This window comes from Stenella coeruleoalba (assembly GCF_951394435.1).
Source record: "Stenella coeruleoalba genome assembly, chromosome: 18".
NCBI classification, from domain to species: domain Eukaryota; kingdom Metazoa; phylum Chordata; class Mammalia; order Artiodactyla; family Delphinidae; genus Stenella; species Stenella coeruleoalba.
The window spans coordinates 50401614-50426857 of NC_137164.1; the positions used below are offsets into that span (position 1 = coordinate 50401614).

A 25244-nucleotide genomic window follows, 5' to 3' on the forward strand; every position below is an offset into this window, starting at 1 on the left:
GAGCACAGGCTCCGGATGCGTAGGCTCAGCGGTCATGGCTCACGGGCCCAGCCGCTCCACGGTATGTGGGATCCTCCCGTAGCGGGGCACGAACCCGCGTCTCCTGCATCGGCAGGCGGACTCTCAACCACTGCGCCACCAGGGAAGCCCCTCCGAAAATTTTTAGCCAGAATTAATTGTTCCTTCTTGGGCACTCCCTAAGCTGTTGACTTGTATTTTCGTCATGACACTTAGCACAATGTCTTGAACGATAATCAACTGTTTATATGCTTTTTTCTCCGACCAGATAAGGTCTTGGTGATGGAGAAATTGTCTTACTCACTTCTAAAAAGCCATCTAGCATTGTGACGAACATAAAAGACATGTAATAAGTGTTTGTTAAAAAGGGTTCTGACAAGGATACCTTGCCAAGTCAGCAGAATTATTATTATTATTATTATAACTACTCCTATATGTGCCTTTACAGGGCATAATTACATGGGTTGTTGGCATGAATTCGAGTAGAGCTGGGTGGGGTTTGAACGGAGCAACCCACACAGGGAATTATTTACATAAATTCTGGCTTCATATATTTTTGTTTTCTCTTTGCATTATTCCCTGACACTAAAATCCACACATTAATGCAGCAAGTATTCTTATAGCTTTTAATTGGGTCAGATGTGAATTATTATGGAGTCTGCAAAAAGCCTTCTAATCCTCCCATGTTGTTACCATATGACAAATGAGGCTTATAGAAGTAACTGATTAGGTTCTTGTCTAAATTTCAGCTAGAACTTGGGATTTATTTATCCATGTATTCTAAAAATCATTTCAATGTGTTTTTGCTATGTGCTAGACACTTGCTGGGCACTGGCCAAAGGTAGTGGGGATCCACAGTATTCAAGACAAGTATTTTGTATGGATAAACAGGAATCTAAACTAAGAGGCCAAAAGAAAAAACAAAACCCAAACAAAACAAAAACAAAGCCAAACAAACAAAAACAAACGCTGTGGTTCTTCTGAATGAATTTGGAAACAGAGCTGGGGATCTTTGATCCTAGTTTAACACACTAGTGATTTTTTCTTTTTGTGGTAATTGGATCTATCAACTTGAATGAAGGTAGTGGTCATATTAGGATATGTCTATTGCAGTGATGGAAAATCTGCATTTAAAACATATGGGGCTTACTCTTAAGAGGAATTTCACTCTAAGACAAAGGGATAAAGAGAAGAGTGGTTGGGCCACGAGAAACTGTGCTAAGAATTATTGTCATTTTCAAGACTGAACTTGGGCAAGTAACCTAACCTTGTTAGCTTAACTGTAAAACTGGGATAATAACAGACTGTTCCTAGATTTCCTTGGAGAATTAGATTTACAAACTCAGGAAGAAACTATGCTGTCTTTCCAATTTTGTGGATGGATCAATTTGACGTCCATAGATACTATTAGAGGTATATGCGAAAAATACAAATCAATTACTTTCTCTCTTGAAATTCACTAGAGTGACCCAGAGACCATAGTTCTGGAGTGTAAGGAATGAGGGGCACCAGAGAAATATGTATTTCTTTATCTGATTTTGTATGTGTGATATATGGATATTTCTCATCAATTTATGGTGTTTCAAATGTATCCTTAAAGCATAAATTTTTTAATGAGACATACATTTTTATTTTCCATATCTTCTTTGTAAACCTCTGAAATCACCTCATGTATTTCATTTAAAACAAAAATATTTTAAAATTGAGAAGCTATGCATGCAATTTCTTTCAAAACACAAAGCTTACAAATTTGCATCAAAATAAAAAATCAAGACTGCTTAATTGAAACCTTGACACCATCAACCTCTTTAATTATGTGTTAAAGAGACAGGCATCCTGGGGATACCAACTTAAAATCAGGGTACATTTTGAGGGTTTCTGTTGTGTGTACATATGTAATTCACGGAAGGGGAAAAAAGAGGTGCTGACATAGAAAAGAAAGAGATGATATAAAATTTCTCTAGATGTGAATCCTTTCACAGGTTAAAAACAGTTAGGAAGAGGGCAAATTTTTCTTTTCAGAAGAAGAACACAGAATAGAAATTTAGGACAAAATGTTTCACCTCTTTGCTAGGTCTAAATTTCAGTGAATGCTCTCTTTTGAAACAACAAAGATTTTTTACAATACTAATTGTTACTTAGAAAACACAGTTCTAAGGCTTGACTACTGGTTGCTTGGATGTATTCTATAGACCATACTGAGTAAACGGAGGAGAAGAAGGATGTTTATTATAAATTTCGCAGTAAAATGACTGCTTTTCTTTACATCTTAATTCTTGTTGTCTTCGCTCTTCTGTGCCTATTCCCGATTTCTTTTGCTAATGTGGAACCCAGCAGCTCTTTGTTCTCATTGTGTCTGTTGTCTCCCTTTCTTTGTGTTGCAGGGATACTGCTACCCACATCTGCCACTGAGCATGCGGAAAATCCTTCAATAGATTCTTTACTTAGGACTTTCAGTAGTATTACTCCACTTCTCCAGGTTTTAGTAATAACCAGTATATCTAGAAGATAGACTGAAACTTGGAAAGGTGATGGGTGATACAGGTGGTTAGGTGGTGGTCTAGCAAGCTGGGACACCAGATAGGAAGGCTCAGGGTAGTTATCACACATATTTATCCAATTTACGGAAGATCTCACCAAGCTAGTTAAATGCAGATCACTCACCCTACACACAGAAGTTGGAGATATAGATTGACAACTGACAAGACACAAGTGTTTCTGAGCAGGAAGCCACAGAGCTGTATCTAAAACCAACGGATACAATAACCAGTTCCAGAGGGATGTGGTACATTGACACAAAGATTGGTATGTAAAGTCCCAGAGCAGGGACCTTCACTAGATAGTATATCATCTGAGGATGAGAACCAGTTGTGTGGAAGTTTCTCATAATAAAATCTCAGACTTTTCTCTGTGTTAAACACCCCAAAATGCTACATCAATATCAATTGAATGAAAAGACTCAATTCTTCTGCTTAAGCCACCCCTCACCCCGCTTTTACAAGCAGATCTACCAATAATTTCCAGAAGGTGTAAGAAAAGGCAACTTTGCAGGTGCGATTCGGGGTATTGGGGTCGAGCTCTGAGGTTTTCTCTTTTTCTTCCCCAACCTCACGCCAGCAAGTCTGACCTAATAGCTTGTAAATTATTTAACAGATGGAACACCATTCAACTTTACTCATGTTTCTCCCGTAATGACTTTTGCCTGTTTTGTTCACTTGAATGCATGGCCAGCTCTTCGAATGGTATCTGGCACAGAGTTAGGTGCTCAAAGATCTTTTGTTTAATGAATGTATATAGTATAAAAATGTTTTTCTTTTATTGCGGCAAACATTGGTGGTAATACAATAGTTCAAACCGGACAGTTTTAGAAAAAACTGAACACCTGGCTCTTTAGTGGGGGGAAGGCCACTCTCCCCCCTCTTAGTGAGAGGGAGATTTTCTTTCTCCTCGGCCTCTTCTCTCCCACCATTTTGTTTTTGTATTACCAATCAAGGGATTAATAGCATCACCTCAAAGCCTTTCCGTTCCACGTTTTTACTTTTTGGTTCTTAAGATACCGTTTCCCGGTCCTTTGGTTTTCTATAGGTTTAACTAGCTAGCGGCTGGTAGACGACACGGTTAAGTCCAAGTGCTCTTGTAAGGTAGCGAACCGGCGGGCAAACGCTGCCCTCCTGCAGCGCAGGCACCTGCTGCGGCTGCTTTTTCTAGAACCCCGCCCCTAGCTCCGAAGTCAGCTCAGTTCGCTCCCTCCCCCGCGGCGGGAGGAAGTGCCGGTGGCGGGAAAGTTCGGGCCAGGTCCAATCAGGCACCTGGGATTGGGTAGCGCGGCCGGGGGCGGTGGCCCCCGGACCCCAGCCCGCGCTCCCGGCCCCGCCCCTCGGGAACGCCTCGCCCCCCGGCTGGTCCGATACCCCCGCCCCGCCCACCCGGCGCCCGCGCCCCGCCCCGCCCGGGGGCCGCGGCTAAAACCCGGAGCCGCAGCAGCGCCCAAGGGACTGGAGGGAGGCTCTGAGCATGTGCAGAGCAGCGCGGCGGCGGCTGCCTCGGCGAGAGGCAGCGGCCCGGTGCTGATGCGAACAGCCGCCTCGGTCTCTGCCCCAGCGTAGTCGGCCCCCCGGGCCGGGGCGGCAGGGAAGGAACTGTAGCCTCCCCGCGGCCCGAGGAGCCGGCGCGTCGGCGCGTACCCCGCCCCTCCCCACTCCCGGCGGCCGCGGCGCCCTCGGGGACCACGATGATGGCGGAGCAGGTGAAATGCGCCTCGGCGGGGGGCGGCTCCGGAGCGGGCTCCGGGCCGGTGGTGAACGCGGAGCTGGAGGTGAAGAAGCTGCAGGAGCTGGTGCGCAAGCTAGAGAAGCAGAACGAGCAGCTGCGGAGCCGGGCGGCCAGCGCGGCCGCCGCACCGCACCTGCTGCTGCTGCCGCCGCCGCCCCCCGCCGCGCCGCCCCCCGCTGGGGCCTGCAGCCCGTTGGCTCCGCGGAGCCCCCCGGCCGCCGCTGCCGCCGCCTCGGGGGGACTGGGGCTGGGGCTGGCGTTGGGCGCTGGGGGCGGAGGCGGGGGCGGCAGCGGTGGCTCTGGCCCCGCGTTCCCGGGGACCTACTGCCTGCCCGGCCCGGCGCCTTCCCTGCTCTGCAGCCTGGCGCAGCCCCCCGAGGCGCCCTTCGTCTACTTCAAGCCGGCGGCGGGCTTCTTCGGCGGGGGCGGCTGCGGCCCGGAGCCGGGGGGCGCGGGGACACCTCCCGGGGCCGCCGCCGCGCCGCCCTCGCCGCCCCCCACGCTGCTGGACGAGGTGGAGCCGCTGGACCTGGAGAGCGTGGCCGCCTGGCGGGACGAGGACGACTGCACCTGGTATTGCCGAGCTCTGCTCCCTCCCTTGGGGCCCTCGCCTGCGACGCCCGGGGAGGGCGAGGGCTGGAAGGAAGAGGGGGACCTCAGCCACTGCCCCCAGACGGGGTGACCTGGCAGGTGCCGAGCCGGGCGATGAGCGGAGGCTGTTCACCGGGGTGGAAACCTATTTTGTTACAGCTCAGGCCGACCCATCTGGGGATGAACTGGTCCTTTTCCTCTCCTGTGTTGTTGTCTTTGCTGATGATTGGGTGCCACGCTCCTCGTTAGCATTAACTGCAGAATCCATGCTATCTTGTCTTTTTGTCACTCAGTCGTGTTCTTTTTCCTCAGTCTTTTTTGGGAGTGACGGGGGATGGGTAGGGGTTGGCCTCCATCTGCGACTGTTACTGTTTTGTCCTCCCAAACCAAGGCCGGACTGGATTTGCGTGCTGTCCCTACCTCCTCGGCACCCCAGGGCGCCTAGTGATGCATGGAGGAGTGGTGAATCTCTCCTTAAGAGATTCGTTCTTACTGTTTGAGTTGTTCAGTGGTTTGTCCTCATTCGCTGCATCTTCTTTGATAGCTTCTCACTTCAGAAACAGGCTCGCTTTTTCCAGTGTGCTGACCTCACTGGCTTTCCCATCAGTAACGGCGTAAAAAAAAAAAATGAAGGCTTTTCGGGGAATGGAGTGAGCAGCTTGAAGGCACTCTGTTACGTAGGACCCAAGGAACTTGCTTTAATTAAAAAAATTAAACTGGTGATTGAAGAAAAGTGAGATTAGAGAAACTTTTTTTTTATTTTTTAGAAACTTGAAGTTGGTTATCAGAAAACTTGAGGCTGGCAGCATTTATTCAGTTGAAATCTGGTTAGCTCTGTCTGCTTTCCTTCAGTGAGTACCTTGCGGGGGGGAGGGAAGAGGGGTGTTCTGATTCCTTTATTTGTTTTTAATAGTGCTTGCTCATAGGGTAGCAGTCACTTCATGACTTCTTTTGGTTGGTTCGCATGTTTTCCTCAGTCGTTAGAGGTAGTGTGATGTGGTCAGATGAATAGAAGCTTCAGATCAGGTGGGACTTAGGTTCACTCAGGGAGAATGAACAGCATTCACCTGTACGTAGCAGTAGCATGAAGAGTAATTGTAGTTCTTTTAATCTTAGGTCCTCTTCCCGTTTTCAAAGCTGGGTCTTCCTCACTTTCTTTGTGTTTATGTTGAGTGATTGCTCAGGAGGGAATGGGAGATGGAGAACCTTGCTGGTTTCCCATTAGGAACTGTGGTGGTCCTTTTCTCTTGCACTTTTTTATGTTGAGAACTCTAACTGTAAAGTACATTAATTGGTTTGATTCTGAGAATCAAAATACAGGGAGCTATAATAAGGCATAGTCATCCTTCTGCTTAGTACTTTTTGGCAACTGGGCAGGTAACTCAGGTTGTAAAAATCAAAACAACTCGCCACTTTCTGGAACTTTAAGCCATTCTTTAGAAGCTGCACCTTTATTTTTGTAAAGTCCAGGCTGTGTTGTAATCTCAGATCCAGCCTGAATATGGTACCAGAAAATGCTCTCATGATGGTGCTTAGGTTGTTACTAATAACTGTAAGCCCTTATGCCACTTTCAAATTATTTTAGATTGATTTAGTCCCCACTTGGCCTTTTCTGGAGATACGGACTTAAGTAACAGAAGGAAACTTGCTGTATTTTGGCTGAGGATCAATCCTGTGCTTTAAAGCTATTAGCACTTTAAAATTTATCATGATTCACTATTTTATATTAGATTTGTGCTAGTACATACACGGTGAATATAATTGTAATATTTTCTCTTTTTAAATGGACTTCTACCATATTTAGTTATCCTCCAACTATTGCTAGTATTTTGCTATCTTAGGCTTTCCTTTTGTAGTTATTTTTTGTTAAAACATCATTAAAATAACTAAAAAAAATCACCTACTTGGTGAGATTAGCCTAGTAGCGCTTCAGATGGTTTGAAGCAAATCTAACCAGGTTTGATTTGCAGCAGGTTCTACTAATTTCACTCATCAGGTATATCTGTGAATGACTAAATCAATGCCTGACACCTTACAGATGTTTCTGTAGACAAATGGCACACTGTTTATACAGTATCTTCCTCAAAACAAAGCCAGGGTTAGAATCCCAGGTGGAAAAACAGGGAGGGATCATTAATCTTAGTGGGATGGACTTAAAATTTTTGTAAGGTCACCTGATTTATAGAAAACTTTCTATCAGAGCATTTTTATACATTGAGATATATTTGTATTGCAGTACTTGGCCTGTTTGTTCATCACCAGTCAACAGGGTTTAATTTTAAAAGCTAAACCCACTTGTTAATGCTTGCAGAGCCTTCTGATGTTCCTTCATCACTGCAAACCGCGTGTCCCTGCCTGACGCTGTCGTCAATAGAGTGCTTTTCATTTGGCTTCCTTGATAATGTTTGCAGGAAGGCTACTTATTTTTATCTTCCCTGTTTATTAAGAAACAACTGAAGTGGATAATATGTACCTGATTATTTTAAATTATTTATAAATTTATAAAGTCACAAAAGTCTTCCGTCTTGTCCTCAATTTACTACTGTGACTCAGAGTGAACCCTGTTAACCTTCTGTAGATCCTTCAAGGTAAAAACATAGTTATGCAAATCAATATGCAAATATATCCACATCAGTTTTTTTACACTTACCTTTCATTGGACACATCTTGGACATCTTTGTTTCCCTATAACAGTTGCATCACCGTTAACAGTAACTTGGTCCTTAATAATGTTACTTTAACTGTATTACCTACAATTCTTCATACATTTTTATCATGATTTCATCCTAATGGGTTAAACAAAATTAATAATTTATTTAGAATAGCACTTCCTGCTAAAATGTCAGATCCTTAGGAAGTTCACAAATGTAGGTTAATCATTGAATATTTTAGAAGTTCTTTCATGTAAGTCTGTTTTTTCTAATACAATCTTAGAATGTATAGCCTGGACAGCACTTGGCTCAAGAGTTATGTGCGAAAGAAAAAAGTGAATAATAGAAGAGTGTTTGCTTGATGATAGTTCATTAGTTAGTGAATGATCAGTCAGGTCTCATAGGCCTTTCTTCCAAACAATTATTTAACCTGTAAGTTTCTTCTGTTTATTGAAAAAAAAACTTTGATGCAAGAAGAATGATGTATTCTGCTTTTTGTTTTGATGAAAAGCTTTGAAACAAAACAATTGTCTTATTTCTTCAAATATTTATCTTAGTTGAATTTAAAGTATGTAATTTTGCCTTAATACAATCTGGTTATATTAGCACAGTGCTGCTAAAATTCAGTGTCTCAGAAAATTAAAGTTGACTGTGGTTTCAGAACCTTCATTCTTAAGCCCAATTATTATAATCCCATAGTAAACTTCACATCCTGCTGTATCAGTTCTTCCATTATCTTACTACTAATTTGACAGCCTTAGCTCTCCAGGAGACCATAGGCCAGAAAGTACAGGGGAGAAACCGAGTACCAGGAGCAAATTTAAAAAGTTCAGAAGCGCTAAAGTCCTGATGCATACGTGGCACATGGTGTGACTGGATGATTTGCCAGTCTGTACAGAAGGATGTTTTGAAGGTCTCTGTCCCAGTGTTACCAGGCTGAGAAGCACTAGGCTAAGAAGAACCAGGGTACAAGGAGAGGGAACCAGATTGGTATGAAGTGGCAATGGGAGCAGTAAATCATTAACTGCATACTAGACCTTTCTGTGACCTATTTCAGCTCCCTAATTTCAGTGTTAAGCGCCAAGGAGAAATAACTTAGGTAAACTTCTTCAGTTATTTACTGAAAGAATTGACTAAAATTTAGACTTATTTATATGGATTCAGAAGTGTTTGCAACCATTGATGTTTTTTCCTCCAAGCATGGTTGTGACCCATTAATAGGTTATAAAGTCAGTTTAGTGGACTGACTCAGTATTATTTTTTTATGAAGTTCAGTGGAATATAAAATCAGGACCAGAGTACATTGTATCTTATAATACAAATGTGTCTTGATTAAACTTATTTCAGTTTTATGTGTATATGTCCTGGGTTGAAATAGTTAATGCATTTGTGCATTATGGCTAAAGTTAGAATAACTCCAGTTTGTACTGTTCAAAGCAAAACGGACTTGGAGAAAACAGGTAGAAGAACACGGCTCCCTGAAGATAGTGTAGTGCCGGGGTAGGTCAGAACCTGCTCACCTCAACCAGAAGACGAGTCTGTATTCAGACAATGCCAAGATTAAAACATGCCAACTGGTATAAAATACAGCTGTAAAAGGAGGCATTTATTTTTAAAAGAGATGTGGCAGGGACTTTAACTTGCCCAACTGGAAAGGACAGGAGAAATGTTCTTTTTTTTTTTAAACATCTTTATTGGAGTATAATTGCTTTACAATGGTGTGTTAGTTTCTGCTCTATAACAAAGTGAGTCAGCTATACGTATACATATATCCCCATATTGCCTCCCTCCCACCCTCCCTATCCCACCGCTCTAGGTGGTCACAAAGCACCAGCACCGAGCTGACCTTCCTGTGCTATGTGGCTGCTTCCCACTAGCTATCTGTTTTCCACTTGGTAGTGTATATATTAGTCCATGCCATTCTAGGAGAAAATTTCTTAATGATACAAGGGGAAAATGGCGATATCTATAAATTAAGGAAAATTTAATGAATGAGATATTCATCTTCCATGTGTAACACCAAGACCCTGGACAGCTGGCTAAAGTCATTGCCAATTTTTCATCAGAGCTGTTGAACACCTTGTACTATACATATGGCACAGCTAAATTAGACCACCTAGGCTGTTTTTTTGCATAATTGATTTTCGGTGGAAAGACCAGAGGGTGCTTCACTTTCTGACAGTACTGATCGAAAATGCACAGTGTTTTCTAGGAGCAAGTGGAGTTGACTGAAGCCTATGCTGATGTGTCTTTCAAATGAGTAAATTTGAAACACTGCAGTGAGACACTGAAATAGAGTTTAGATATAAATGTGGAGGGAGGGGGAAGAGTCTGCTATGGGACCTTCAGTAACTAAAATTTAGACTTAATGTATCCTTTTAAATAGCTTATTGGGGGTAAGTTTCTTTTGCAGTGGCTAACCAGCTTGACCCTAGCAGATGCTAGTGAATCTAAGCTGACTAAGATTGATTGATTGTGCTAATCAGTGCTGGTGTTTTACCTTTCCTTAAAATAAAACTTATGGTGATTTAAGACTCTTAAAATGGCTTGTTTGAAAATTGACACATATTACTTTTCAGTGACAGGTCTATGATATACATGTATAGTAAGTACCCTACAAACGAAACAAAGTTGTGAACTTTGAAAGATGCGAATGTGTGTTCACATGTCCAATCGCGTAAGTTAGTTCACTTGTCTGGTGTACCTTGTCATGTGCATGCATCCTCTACAAGTGGTTGTGCTTTTGTGTACTTTACTGTACAATACTATATAGAGTCCAATAGTACAGCATCTTTATTTCAATCAATCCCAGGATGTCCAGAAGCAAGCGTAAAAGCGGCAGTGATGTGGCTGGTACTGTACAGTACTTTTCAAATGTTTTCTTTATTTTTTGTTTGTTTTTTATGTATTATTTGTGTGAAAAGTATTATAAAGCTATTACAGTACAGTACTATATAGCCGATTGTGTTAGTTGGGAACGGAGGCTAACTTTGTTGGACTTACGAACAAATTGGACCTATGAACGTGCTGTTGGAATGGAACTCGTTCGTATGTAGGGGACTTACTGTAATTATTTTTGAATTATCTGCAGAAGGATGGCTTTAGAACCAAACGTTGAGAATAACCAAGATATTTTTCTAGACATTTTGAAATACTTCATTTGAAGCATTCAGGGTTATTATGATGGACTTTGTATTATTTCCAGCCTCCCAGTGTTAGTGCGTGTATGCAGTCAGGGGGTCCAGAAAATGAAGTGTATGAAAAGGAAAAGATTCTGTGAGAAGGACAATAGTTTCTAGTCATGTGCTTTTGGAAGTTTTGAAGAGACGTGAAGGAAAATTAAAGTGTGACATTTTAAATGATAGCTTTTCTATTTGAAGGCTTCTCAAGTTTTAGACTAAGGCTTTTCACATATTCTTGCCATATTCTAATATATTGTCAACGAAAGGTAGAAGTTGAAAGAGCAGTTAGTAGGAGGTATGTGTATTAACAATGGCAAACTAGGATATTGTAAATGTTGCTGGCATTGTAATGACAATGAAAGAGGTGATTTTTATGACTTTTTAGAAGATAAGAGCCATTTAGGAGAAATACAGGTTTTACCTTGCTAATCTAATTTTGGAGACATGTTATACTCAGGGAGTTTGTAGCTACGTGATCTTCATAACTCACTGCCCTTTTTCTCTCTTTAAATCCAGTTCTAGGCCTACCCAGAGAAGTAGTAGGCTCAAAACTATCCTGGGAACATTGTTTGGAGACTGACTTTAAAAATGATCCCTTCTATCTTAATTCCACATATTTGCTTAGTACTTCCAAAGTTCTATCAAGGTAATACAATAAGTAGGATGTAAATGGTTCAAAAACTCTTCTATACCAAGGCTTACTACAGAAAGCAGCAGTTCTCCCAACTCTTTCCTGCCTCTGAGTCCTCGACATAGATATTACTTTATACTCCTTTGGCAGTTTCTTTTGTTCTTTATTTCTAAACAGTCTTTATACTACATGATCTTAAACAGATATAGACTTGTTTTGGAAAATGAGGACTAAGGCCTCTTCCCTTCATCCTCCAGCTACCATATCTTCTTTCCCTTCTCGTAATGGTTTTTATAACTTTTCTCTTAAATCATCGTAATGACCTGTGTCATGGTTATCACTGTTATTAGCTGAGTCCTGTTAATTGTATGTTACATTTGTTTTCTCTAATCTCCTTGTTCCTCCAAGAGTCAATAATGGCCTCTCTCTTCCCCCTTCACTTTCTTTAATCCCTTATTACTAATTATCTCTGTAAATACTGGAGCCATAACATCTCTCAAGAAGGTCAAACGTATTTGATAATCTCTTAAATCTGTTTTTAAAAATTTGTTTTGTCCTGCCATCCGTTCTAGAATGCTTAATCCCATTGCTCCAGTCTTTACTGTCGCTCCTTAGGCTGGATGCACAATGCTGTTACCATGGGAATTCCTTCGGGTTTCTTGCCAATATTGGATCTCCTATTTCATAAATCCTTTGTCTTGGAATTTCATTTATTCTTGTGGGTGGGATGCAGCCTCAGTTAGCTTTCTGAGAAAGGGGACATGCATGAGAAGTACACTTTGAAATCCTGTGTATTTGAAAATGTCCTTATTCTATCCTCATACAAGATTCATGGTTGGTCTGGGTATAAAAGTCTAAGTTATTTTTCCTCCTGTTAGAGGGCATTTGTGACTTTTTCTTTAGGTTTCTTTCTTTATCCCTAGGGTTCTTAAATGTCATGTTGTACCTTGTATGGACCTGTCTGTTTGTTGCACTGAGCATTTGTGGGTGCCTCACTCTAGAACCTGGTGGCCTGCCTTCAACTTTGGAAAATTTTTTGCCTTTAAAACAAATAACTTTCTCTTCACTTTCATGTGTGTTTTAGAACTTATAATAATGAGATGGAGGCCTGCTGGTACAGTCATTTAATTTTCTTATCCCTCTCTTCTGGTTGTTAATCTTTGTCTGTGTTTTGCTCCTTCCTGGGAGACTTCTTCAGCTTGATCTTCCAAACTCACTTATTGAATTTTTTGTTTCTTCTATAACAGTTTAATTGTTTCACTTGCCAAGAAAGAAGAAGCTGTCCCATTTAAATATCCTGTTTTTGTCTTGTGAATACAACATTTTCTCTCAGATGGTATCAGTTATAATTGTCTTGGATTTTTCATCTGTTCCCTGCATTGTTTTTCCTCCTCAGTTCTTTTTTCCCTTCTATCAATACTTTTAGTCTCAGGGTTTTATTTAAAAGGATTATTCCAGATATCTGGTGTCGTGGGTTGTCTGTTCATACCCAAAGGCGATATCGAAGTTGATCTAAGGCCTCTGCATGGGTGGAACTCTGGCTGGTAGACTTTACCAGAGATTGGGTGGGTGGCCAGCTCAGGTTTCAGTATCTTTAGGTCTTCTCTTGGGTTCATCTGTGTCTCCAGACATAAACCTTCTGGGAGATAGGAGTTAAGGCAGTCGATTCTCGGAATGTAAAGGGGAAAATGGGGCTAGGGTGCTAACCATTCAGCAAGTAGACTTTTGGTCGGCCTCTCTGGTTCAGTGCGGGTACTTCATCTGTCTTTCAGCTGAGTTCTGTGTGCCTGAAGTCAGAGCTTCTCTGGGTCAGCCTTATGCACGTGTCAGTAGTAAGCCTCTGGTCCTAGATTGTGGCAGAGGAGGGGTGGTGGGATGGGCAGTGTGGAGTAGAGGAGGCGATCTGGGGTCCCACCTATTCCTCACGCAGGCTTTCAGCCGAATTCCCTGCTTTCAGTCGCATGATCACCCCCATATTCTGTGAACTGCAGGGTCGGGGTGAGCCACAGTAGCAGATAGCACGTGGACAGCGGAGGAGAAAAGAGAGAAGTCCCTGTACGTGAATATGGCAGAGTGGGTCCCAGAGCCATTACATGTTCCTCTGGGAAGCTGCTTTTGAATGTGCTGTGAGGCTGCGTGGTCAAACGAGAGAACCATATTACTTAGGCCCTAATAGATTAAGGACATCTTCCTGAGGGGTTCCCTGCAAGCAGAAAGCAAAACGCTCTGCCAGAAAAACCCCCAAACTGGTGGGAGTGTGTGAAATCCCCAGGCAAGCTGCTTGGTGGAGGTTCCTAGCGGCAGGAGAAAGCAGCGGTCATCCCATGGGATGCTGGAGGTGATGGGCAGAGCAGTGCTTCACATGGCAGCTGAGAGAGGTTTGCAAACAAGCAGATGCTCAGAGAGTGCATGAACCTGTGTGTGTATTAAACAGTGAGGAAAATGTATTAATTTAAAAGAAGCTGAAAGATAAGGAGGTTGCACAGTTGCCTAGTGTTGTGGCTCCTTTCTGTCAGGGCTGTGGCACCTGCTTCTGTGATTCAGCTGCCTGGTAGATGGCAGCTCCAGGCTCACTGAAGGGCGGGAAGTCAGTTGCTTACTGTCTTGTGAGTTTTTCGTAAAGCTTCATTACGGTATAAGTGCAATATAAATTGCAAATATTTAAAATGTACTGTTTGATAGATTTGGGCCCATGTATAACCCATAAAACCATCATCACAGTCAAGATAGTGGAGATGGCCCAATGCTTTAAGCTTCCTTGTGGCCCCTTGTATCTCCTCCTGTCCTGATCCTGCCTACGTCCAGCTCAGGCACCCACTGATCTGTTTTCTGTCAATCTAGATTAGTTTGTGTTTTCTATACTTTTGTATCAGTGAAATCATATAGTAGGTACTCTTTTTCATTGGTTTGGTTTGGTCTGGCTTCTTTCAATCAAGATAATTATTTTGAAATCCACCTCTGTTGTTACATGAATCAGTAGTTCATTTCTTTTTATCGTGAAGGTTTTAGATTGTAAGGACACAACGATCGTTTGTTTTATCCATTCATCTTTTCATGAACATTTCAGTTGTTTTCAGTTTCGGACTATTACAGATAAGTCTTTGCATAGACACATGGCATTTGTGTCTTTCAGGTAAATACGTCATGACTTTTGAGTGGCTGTAACAGAAAGTAGGTGTACGTTAATTTTTAAAGAAGCTGCCAAAATCGTTTCCAAAGTGGTTGTGCATTTTACGTTTCTGCTGGCAGTTTAGGAGGTTCAGTTGCACGATGTCGTCCGGAAGGCTTGCTATGGCTAATCCAGGCATTCTAACAGCTGTGTGATAGTATCTCGCTGGCGTTCTAGTTTGCATTTCCCGAATGGCTAATGATTAGCCTCTTTTCATATACCTGTTTACCATCCATAGTTCATCTTTGGTGAACTATCTGTTTAAATCTTTTACCAGTTTTTTAAAACTGGGTTGCTTATTAAGTTTGCAGAATTTCTTATATATTCCACTTATAAGTTTCTTTATCAGATAAATGATTTGCAAATATTTTCTCCCAATCCATGGTTTGTCATTTATTCTCTTAACAGTCTTTCAAAGAGCAAGGCTTTTAGTTTCGATGAAGTCCAGTTGGTACATTTTTTTTCTTTTATGGATCATGCTTTGAGTCTAAAAATATGTATCTAAGAAATACTGCCAACCCAAGGACACAAAGTTTTTCATCTGTAGTGTCTTCTAAAAGTTTTACAGTTTAGGTTTCATATTTTTGTGATCTGTTTTGAGTTCACTTTGGATAGTGTGTAAAGTATGGATCAAGGTTCACTTTTTGTATATGTGTATCCATTTGTTCCAGCACCGTTTGTTCAAAAGACTATCTTTTCTTCATTGAATTGTCTCTGTACTTTGTCAAAAAAATCAGTATTCCACATGTTAGTATTTCTGTATCTGGACCATCTATTGTTTTTCATTGATCTATTTATTTTCATGCCATCCTAAATTGTCTTTATTACTGTAGCTTTGGAATAAGTCTTAATCAGTTAGCGGTAGCTCTCCAACTTCATTGTTTTGGCTATTCTAGGATCTTTGCATTTCCATATGAATTTTAGCTTTTACGTTCTACAAAAAGCATGCTGAGATTTTGGTTGGAATTTTGTTAAATAGATCAATTTAGGGAAATTGACATCTTAACAATATTTAGTTTTCTGACCCATGTACATGGTCCGTTTCTCTGTTTCTTTTTAAATTTCTCTCAGAATGTTTTGTAGTTTTCAGTGTACAGGTTTTTGACATCTTTTGTCAGATTTATCCTTAGGCATCTTATGGTTTTTCTTATACTGTTGTAAATGGGAAGTGAAATTTCAAAAATACTGGTTGTTGCTAATATAGAAATACTTTTGTACTTTGATTTGGTATCCTACAGTCTTGCTGCTAAACTCATTCTAGTATCTTTTTTTGTATATTCCTTTATACATAGACGATTTTTTTACATAGACAATCATGTCTTCTGTGAATAAAGACAGAGTTGTTTCTTTCCAATCCAAATGCTTTTATTGCCTGATTGTGCTAGCTAAAACCCGCAGGCCTTGTATTGCTCTTGACAGGGGAAAAGTGTTCAGTCTTTCACTGTTAAGGATCCTTTTTCGTAGATGCCTTTAATAAGATTGAGGATGTTTCCTCCCTTTTTTAATTTGCTGAGAGTTTTTATCAGGAATGGATGTCATATGTTTTTTTTCTTTGTATATTGAGATTATCATATGGTGTTTCTATTTTAGTATATGTGATAAGTTACACTGGTATTTGAATGTTAAGGCAACCTCTCATTCCTGGGATAAACCTCACTTGGTAATGACGAAGTATCCCTTTTATATATGGTCGCACCAAATTTGCTAAAACATTTAGACCTTTTGCTTCTGTGTTCATGAGGGGTGTTGGTATTTAGTTTCTTACCTTGTAATGTCTGTGTCTGGTTTGGGTATCAGGTTTCATAGCTATATTGGTCTCATAGACCATGTTGCGATGTGCTCCCTCCTCTTCTATTTTTTTGGAAGAATTCGTGAAGATTGGTATTCTTCTTTAAATATCTGGTAGAATTTGGTAGTGAAACCTTCTAGGCCTGGGGTTTTCTTTGTGGGTAGGTTTTGCTCATTTGTCTTTGCAATGGTCTGTCCTTTTACTTTTAACCCGTGTGTTTATATTTAAAGTACCCATGTTGTAGGCAACATATAATTGGGTCTTTCGTGACCCCTTTAAACATGAGGAGAAACTTGCTCACATGCCCATCAGAATATTTCCCCTCAGTTTTCATTGTCTAGGACTGTGTCCAAGGCTTGTGCCTAAACCAGTCATTGGGCAAATGGGATTAATGGAACTGGCACCGTTGGCTCAGCACAGTGCATACCTCTCAAGGCGTGGTCTCCACGTAGCAGTATCAGCATCACCTGGGAACTTGTTAGACATTCACATTGTTTGGTCTTACCCGAAACCTACTGAATCAGGTAGGTTAGAGCTGCCTGCAATCAGGTGTTAGCAATTTGTGTTTTAACAAATCCTCTGAGAGATTTTAATACCTCAAAGATTGAGAACAACTGGCTTAGACTAACCTTTAGTTGGGGGTCTAGAGTGAGCTACCCAGTCCTGGACAGGGGTCTAGAGAGAGCTACACAGTAACAGTGCAGAGGTCTGACAGCAAGGAAGGGCAAAAGGGAAGGATCTACATAGATTGGTGATAATCTTGACACAGTAGGCCAGGGTGGGACCTAGGAATAAGAATTTTTAACTAACCAACATACTCTCTTAGAGTGTTGTCCACACTCTAAGGGAAGAATGACATATTAGGATTACTGTCAAGTTGATTAGGAGAGAGATTTTAGAATCTTCATCTCCTGACAGGAGTCAGCAAACTGTGTCTTGTGGGCATATTGGGCCCACTGCCTGGTTTATGTAGCTGATCAGCTTAGATTTTTACATTTTTAAATGATTGAAAAAATCAAAAGAATGCTATTTTGACACGTGAAAATTATGGGAAATTCGACTTTCAGTATCTATAAATAAAGTTTATAGGAACACAGCCGTACTTATTATTTATCGTCGGTGATAACTTTGGGGCTGCAGAGGCAGAGTTGAGTAGTTATGACAGAGACTATGTGGCCACAAAGCCTGTATGTTTACTAGCTGGCCCTTATAGAAAAAGCTTGCCAACCCCGAACTATAAGAAGAATTTGCTAAATACTACATTCCCCAGCCCTCTGGGATAGATTACTCGAATAGGTGGTGGGCTGGACGATAACAGTAAAAGTGAATAATGAAGTATGTTAGTTCAAGAATACCTGCCCCTTAGAATTATGGTAACTTTGCTTGAAGTAGTAGTACTTTAATGAGATTTGTAATTAGAATAAAGCTTTATATAGCAAGGTCAGTTACTAGAGCCTGTGATTATAATTTTCTTTCTTTTTTCTGTCAACTGTTGGTTAATTCTCAAGGTAAACCTTTTTGTATAACCCTATCACTGAAAATATTCTAAAACCTACCTTAAAACAGTACATCAATGAGAGAAAACCTTTGTTATGACTTGTAGTGCCCCAGGGTGGTTATTTTGAATCCTGCCAACTATTGTGCAATGGTGAAGATGCTGAAAGTGAACTCTTCCTAAAACATATCTTTGAAAGCTGTTTGGCTTTAATGAGAAAGAAGCACATATCAAATTTGGTATAGATTTAAGACAGGAAATATCTGATTATTTAAGGGTTGAGAGAATCAAACAGCTGACTTGTTTTTAGACTTACTTTTGTTAAATGCAAATAAGACTTGCCTTGTTTGCCACATCATGTTTATGTATATTAGCCCAAGTTCACATAAGATTCTGTTGTCAAAGAGAGATGAAAATGTTCACTTCTAGAAATATAAGTGAGCTGATCAGATCATCACGGTGCCCCAGGTCAGTTCAGTAGCCAAAGCCCCAGATCTTTGACTCTCTGAGACATTGTTCCATAGTTTTTTGAAGTCCTCCTTGCCACCAAGCTACAGAATGTGTCATATTCTACCAGAGGGTATTTATCTGTTAAAAATGATTTTGGTGTTTGAAGTAATCAAATGTGAGTTCTGTTTTGATAGAAACTGTTAAATACATGTTGTTTTCTCAAGTACAAGCGAGGTAATCTCTATGTAGCTATATAATCCCTATAATGTAGATTTCTTTTTTTAAGGTTATACGTTGGCTCTTCAAAGACATTCCCGTCATCAGAGAAATCCCTGAGCCCTTTGCAGTGGTGTAGACATGTCCTAGATAATCCGACTCCGGAGATGGAAGCAGCAAGGCGTTCCCTGTGCTTTAGACTGGAGCAAGGTAACCGCGAACCCGTACACCTGCATCCTCAAACTCCTGCCACTGTCCACTGTTTTGTTGCTGGTTTTGGTATAGACACTTAATTGAAAAACTTTACCCTAAGGTGCAGCTGTTGCATGTGATTCACTTCATATGTTTACACATCAGGGTTTCTCGGTATAGAATATATTTAGATTTGTGCTTGTTTTTAGCCAGATTTTCAGCTTCTTTTAGTGTTGTAGGAATACATATTATTTTTCTATTTTTTCTTTCTGTTTATGAATGTACCAATACATAAAATGGGCCAGTTTTACATTCTCTGGGGATGGTTACAAGGTTGTGTCGCTGAATTCCAAGATAGTGAACTGGGATTCCACTGGGACCTGGGCACTGACCTTTTGCCTTCCCTAACTGTTTATTTGGATGTATAACTGGAAGTCCTAACCTTTACAAACTAGGAGATAATCTTCATATTGTATGTAACATTTAATTATGGAGCCCAACATAAGTTTAAGTAAAAAAAAAATAATAATAATTAGGATAGTTGTAGCAGGGGAAAAAAAAAAAGCAAAAGGAATGAGTAGTACTCAGCTCCTTGCTATTTTGATAAAGTAGACTAGTACTTAAGGCTGTAATTATTTAGGCTTTTGCTTGTCTCTTAACCTCTTGGTATCGGTTTCATTATCTAGGTACACTTTACTCCATGGATCACTCGCATCCAAATCACACTTGAGCTCGAAAATGGGGTTAAGGGTTAACCTTAACCCTCCAGATGAAAGAATCAGGGTAGCTGAGAGTAGGGCTAAGGGAATCTGCATTGGCAAGGTCACCAGTGTGATTCTTATGCACACTGAGGTTTGAGAACACTGCCTATGAAACTCTTCAAGGATAATGAATGCTTATCAAATACTTGGACATGATAAGACAAAGTGTAATAGGAACCGTTTCTCGAGCTCTTAATTCTGACAGTCAGAACATTAAGTTCTTGACATTTTTCATTGTGTTCTAACTGCTTATCTGAGGTAGGTACTACACTCACTTTTAGAGGTGAGAAAAGTGAAGTTTAGAGAAGTTGAGAGGATTATGAGGGCAGAGTGGTCCTTGAGAGCAGAGCCAGGGCCTGGGTCTCCCTGACACCAGAGACTGTCCTTAACCAGTATTCCATCCTGCTTTATTGACACAGTCAACAGTAAATATGAACAGAAATCTGTTTTAAATATGTGAGGAAGGCCAAACTAAAAATTAGCGTGTTTTATTAGCATTTTAACTAAAATGAAATAAGTGATGTAGTAATAGCAAGTTGAAGAGTGGAGTAGGAACAGAGGCATACTAGGGTTAAAACTTTGGTGACAGATGCATGTCTAAGAGGACAGCCATCTCAGAGCCAAGACTCTGGTCCTGTTTCTGGGCCCATTTCCCTGAGTGGCCCTAAGCAGACCGTTATTTTCTCTTTCAAAGGTTGTGTAGGCCATCCCTAAGTTTTCTTATTCAAATACCTCTGATTCAAGGACTTTTTATATGTATATTTTTATATATGAATTTTGCTCAATTTCATTTGAAATAAAATAAAAATAAAATTCAAATGGAATTAGAATCCTTTAGTTCAAGGGTCAACAATATGAAAGGGATCAGATAGTAAATATTTTAGGCTTTGTGGGCCATCCAATCTCTGCCATCACTAGAAAGCAGCCATAGATGCAAACATTAATGAACAAGGCCGTGTGCCAGTAAATCTTTATCTGTGGACAGAGATTTGAATTTCATGTGACTTTTTTTTTCATGTGTCAAGAAATATATTCCTATTTTTAATTTTGGTTTTTACCTTTTTTTGAAAATGGTTAAAATATTCATAGTTGGTGGGTATTATAAAAACAGGGGCAGGTTGGATTTGGGCCACTCAGGTCATAGGTTTGCTGACCCCTGCTTTATAGTTCATTTGCACACAAGGTAGATCTACATACAAGGTTGGTTTAAAAAATAGAGGAGAGGCTATGTTAATTTAACGCAATGTAACATAAATGTAATTTAAAAATAGTCATAGTTGGTGGTTGCTTTTGAGATTCTAGACTAAGTGCCTAATTTTCCTTTTATTGGCAAGGGGCTAAAGCAAAATTGTGAGGTCATGAGGACATGAATTGCAGTTTTATTCATAGTGTAATTTATTTAAATTTAATATAAAAGAGTTAGAGCAGAGAACTAGCTTTTCAAATTCAAAATTAGTCTTTTACTAAACTTGTATGTAAATCTAAATCCTCTTTTGCTGTGAGGCTAAATGCTTTTGTTCCAAAGATCCATAATCCGTAATCCCGTTATGAGATAAGAAGTAATGGATTAGAATAGGTTGTTCAATGGGTGAAAAAAATTTTTTTGAAACTTAACATGTTTTATAAAGCAGTACATCTATAGTTTAGCAAGCATTAGTCTTACAGACATTATAAGGAAAAGGGCAAATTCCTACCCCATTCTCTCATGCCCATTTTATTACCCAGATGCAGTTACTTAACAAAAACTATTTGTTCTGGTTTTGTTTGTCTACCCTCCCTTTATAAATTCCAGGCTTGTATGGCTATTGCCTGAGTTATCAATTTTAATCATTACCGGTTGGCTTTCTACTTTGGGTGGTGAAGGTTTCATTTTTAACTTCCTCCCCCCACTATACTTTTTCTCCGCATATTCCGTCATGTAGCTTTTTACCAATTTTAGGATACATCAGTGTGGATTATGATAGCAAGACTCACATCGAAGCCATGCAGTATTTTATCATTATGTTTCTTTTTTCATTTAACTATGCTTTTCCTTGAGTTAATTGTAAAAAGACATTTTTCTTGATCCTTGTCATTAATTTACCCTTAGACTCTCCAAATGAAACATCCTCAGTATGGTTAGACATAGACACCCACCAAGGGTTTTTATTTATTTAGTTTAACCATTCCTCCTGGTAGTGCCTTCTATTCTTACTGCAGTCGTACCTTGTTCTCTGTAGGCCTGTGCGCAGCTGTCATGGTGGGACTTCCTTTTTGCTCTCATCCTAGGAATTCCGCATCCTGTCTTCTGCATTGTATCGCTCGTGTCCTAAATGCAGAGACTTCCTTTTCCTTATTCCCTAGTTTAGCAGAATACGTTCTCCTGTTGCTTTTTGTGGGGAGTAGAAGTGGAAAGAGGATACGTGGGAGGTCAGTGGTGAGAACGTCATATGTCTGAAAATGTCTTTATCGTACCTTTGCTCTTACACTTGATTGTTCTTCGGGCTACATGTAGAATTCTAGTTTAGAAACCATTTCCAGCAGAGTTTAGAAGGCAGTGTTGCATTATATTTTAGCTTGAGGATTGCTGTTGAAATCCTGTACCATTCTCATTTTTGATCTTTCTGCGTAAAATACACTGGATATTTTAGAATCTTTTCTTCCTGGTATTTTGAAATTGCATTTGTGTGTGTGTGTGTGTGTTAGACAGTGGGTACTTCCAGCCTGGAAACTTTAGCTCTGCAAAATTTCATGCATTATTTCTTTGTAACCACCCCTCCCCTCCAGTTCTCTCTATTCTTTCTTTCTAGGTACTCCTTTTAGTCAGATGCTGAATTTCCTGGATTGATTTTCACATTTTATATTTTTCTCTTCTTTTGTTTATTCTTGATTTTTTTTGAACATTCTGCTTTCTTGGAGATTAAAAAACTCGTCTGCTAAACTCTTGCTGCATATTTATTAAGTACCTGCTATGTGTCAGGAACCATGGTAGGTAACGGGGATCCAGCAGTAACCAAAACAGTCCCTGCCCTCATTGAGTTTACCATGTAGTTTGCAAACTTTCACTTAATCCTTCTGTTTTTTGTAAGATACCCTTGTATGTGTGAGATATCTTAAATCTAGCAGCTTTCTGCTTCAGTTTAAGTGATGAAATCTGTCTTTGGTAAAGCACGAGAGGAGCAGCTGCTTGGGCTGGGGAGGGAGCCCAAGGGTTTTGGTACTCTTCCCATAGACTTTGCAGCAGTCATCTTGTGTTCGTTTCACCATAGAACTCCCTACCCTCTGTGGTGTCTGTACCATCAGTTTCAGAGCTTTTCCAGGTCTTTGTTCACCTATTCCCACTGTGGACCCTCAGAGCAGAGAATATCAAAACCCAACTGGGTCCATCACCTAATGTTTATCTGTTTTTTCATTTCTAAATAAAATGACTCTTCTTAGTCTGATAGTATCTCCTCTCCTGTTTGATATTCCATGTAGGTTTAGAAGACCTGAGTTAGCTGTCATTCTAGTGTGGTTTTGTAGAAATGAGAGAAGAAATCATAGTTAGTCCTCTATAGCAAAGAATTCTTACTGGATTCCAGTTAAGGGATTCTTTGTCAGTGACAGCTAATTAACTGGTATCAGTTAATTACAGTTTCTTTTGGTTTTTTTTGCGGTACGCGGGCCTCCCACTGCCGTGGCCTCTCCTGCCGCGGAGCACAAGCTCCGGACGTGCAGGCCCAGTGGCCACGGCCCACAGGCCCAGCCGCCCCACGGCACGCAGGATCCCCCCGGACCGGGGCATGAACCCGCGCCCCCTGCATCGGCAGGCGGACCCCCAACCACTGCGCCACCAGGGAAGCCCCTAATTACAGTTTTAACTTAAAGTTTATTCATTATATAGCATAAATGTTTAATTGGAATAATGTGTGTCACGTATTTTAGAAGTTTCAAGTAACTCCCTAATAAAGTATTTTGTTTTTGTTTAGACTTCATTTCTCTGGAACAATCAGCATCTTCAAGTAACAGACATCATTGAGCATTTTCTTTGAGACCAGGGTTGTGTCTTCATTTGAATATAAATTGCCCAAGGACAGGGACTTTTTTTTGTTGATCACACCAGCTGCAGAAGGGAACCTGACATGTATTAGACACTGTTGCTAAAATAAATGAATTTTTATTTAATTCTTTATGAACCCAATGTCACAATTACTACTGTTATAATTTCAGTTTTGCTTTTGAATATTTCAAGATGGGGTGAAGTCTTTGCACCACTTTCCTTACCAGCCATCTCTTTCTTTCAGAAGAAAGACTGGCGTCACTTGAAGTATCAACTTGCAGCATTGCTTTTCCATTCACAAGCATGTTTACTTTAAAATAATTGGTTTTTACTTACCTTACTGCATTTTGTTGCAAAATGATTAGTGGTTGTACATGCTTCTCCCAGCCATTCCCCCACCCAAGACTGTTCAGTTAGACCATCCACTGCCATGAAAAGGAGCAGTTAGAGATGAGCTTTGAAGAAAGGTAAAGTTATCCTCTCTGTCTCTCTCTCTCTCTCTCTCTCTCTTTTACCAAGGGATAGGTAAATGTTCTTTAACGTCAGCCTGCAACTTCAGATAAGATGCTGCTTATTAGAGAACAAGTATTTTAGATATTTGGTTTTTATTTCCTGACCCTGATGTTTTGGGGAAGAAAATTGCTCAGCAATTAAAGATGAATTCCCTGAGAACATGTGAAGAGGGCCATAGTTATGAGGAGCCAGAGTCTATCTAGTGGGTGGGCCTTATGTCCCCTTGGGCCCCTTGGTCTTACATCTCTTCTTTCTCATTCCCTCTTGTACCCTAGGAACTTAGCCTGTGCTATTTTCTCAGTTGCAAATTAGCTGTCTTCTCTGCTTAAGGCCCACACATCCCCGAGCACATCTGAGTAAGGGTTTGTCAACCTCTGTTTCTGCAGGTACACGGAGTAGCATTTCTCTTAGAATTGTCTCTAATTGTGTAGTTGCTAACGAGCTCGTTTGGATTATAACTTCTTGAAGGGCCTAACTCTCTTCTTGTTGCCTACCTTCTCGATTTGGGAGGGCCCTCTAATAACCTTCATTCATATCTGACAACTTTGTGACCCTGGTTCTAGATTACAAAACTTGGTAGATTTTGGGAGAATATATGGGAGGTGTTCAAGTCTTGCCTTGAGGTTGTGAGAACAGGCTTATTAAGATCCTGCCCTTTGAAGAAGGTTTGTTTTTCTGAAGAAAATGATGGAAAAGAAATGTTTTATATGATTTAATTTTATAGGGAGTGAGCACCCACATTATGACTGCTTGTAAGATATTGCTAAAAGAAAACCTTTGTTGTCACAGCTATAATTTTGCTAATTGGTTAAGTGCACTCAAAATACAATAGGATAATTATTTTTGGTGTAGGGTATATATATTACAGATGATCAATATGTATCCAATACTCTTAAATTCTCATAGGGAATATAAATTGACTTTAATTAAAATATTAACTAATATTTTAACTGAATATTAATTAAATTAATTGCAACTTTATTGTGGCTCCTGAAACTTATTTTTCCCTTTTCCAAACTGGTCTTACTATTCAAATTGTATAATTTGTAAAGTCTTATGTATCAAGTAGTCAGCAAGGCAAGTTACTTAAGCTTTCTCAGCCTCTTCTACATTTACGTTTATTTTATAGAGTTGCTATAAGGGGTTAAATAAAGATGTTTGTGAAGGAGACATAATAAAGGCTTAAATATTCAGTCTCTTTCCTAATATATTGGAATAACATAAATGACTTTTTTGGATAATGTACAGAAAGTAATGATAGAAATAAAATAACTAATTGCTGAAAGTTAAATCTTT

The 25244-nt window shown here is 40.3% G+C and overlaps 1 protein-coding gene across 2 annotated transcripts in view; it reads left to right on the forward strand.

Annotated features, from left to right (window-relative positions):
• The first annotated feature begins 4097 nt into the window (after positions 1-4097).
• SLAIN1 (SLAIN motif family member 1) overlaps positions 4098-25244 on the forward strand; it is a 61104-nt gene continuing 39957 nt past the window's right edge. For both annotated transcript variants that reach the window (XM_079902901.1, XM_079902902.1), the window contains exons 1-2: positions 4098-4863; positions 18535-18674. In XM_079902901.1, coding sequence (XP_079759027.1) covers positions 4250-4863; positions 18535-18674 — 754 coding nt within the window. In that variant the 5' untranslated portion in view covers positions 4098-4249. The remainder of the gene's footprint in view (positions 4864-18534; positions 18675-25244) is intronic.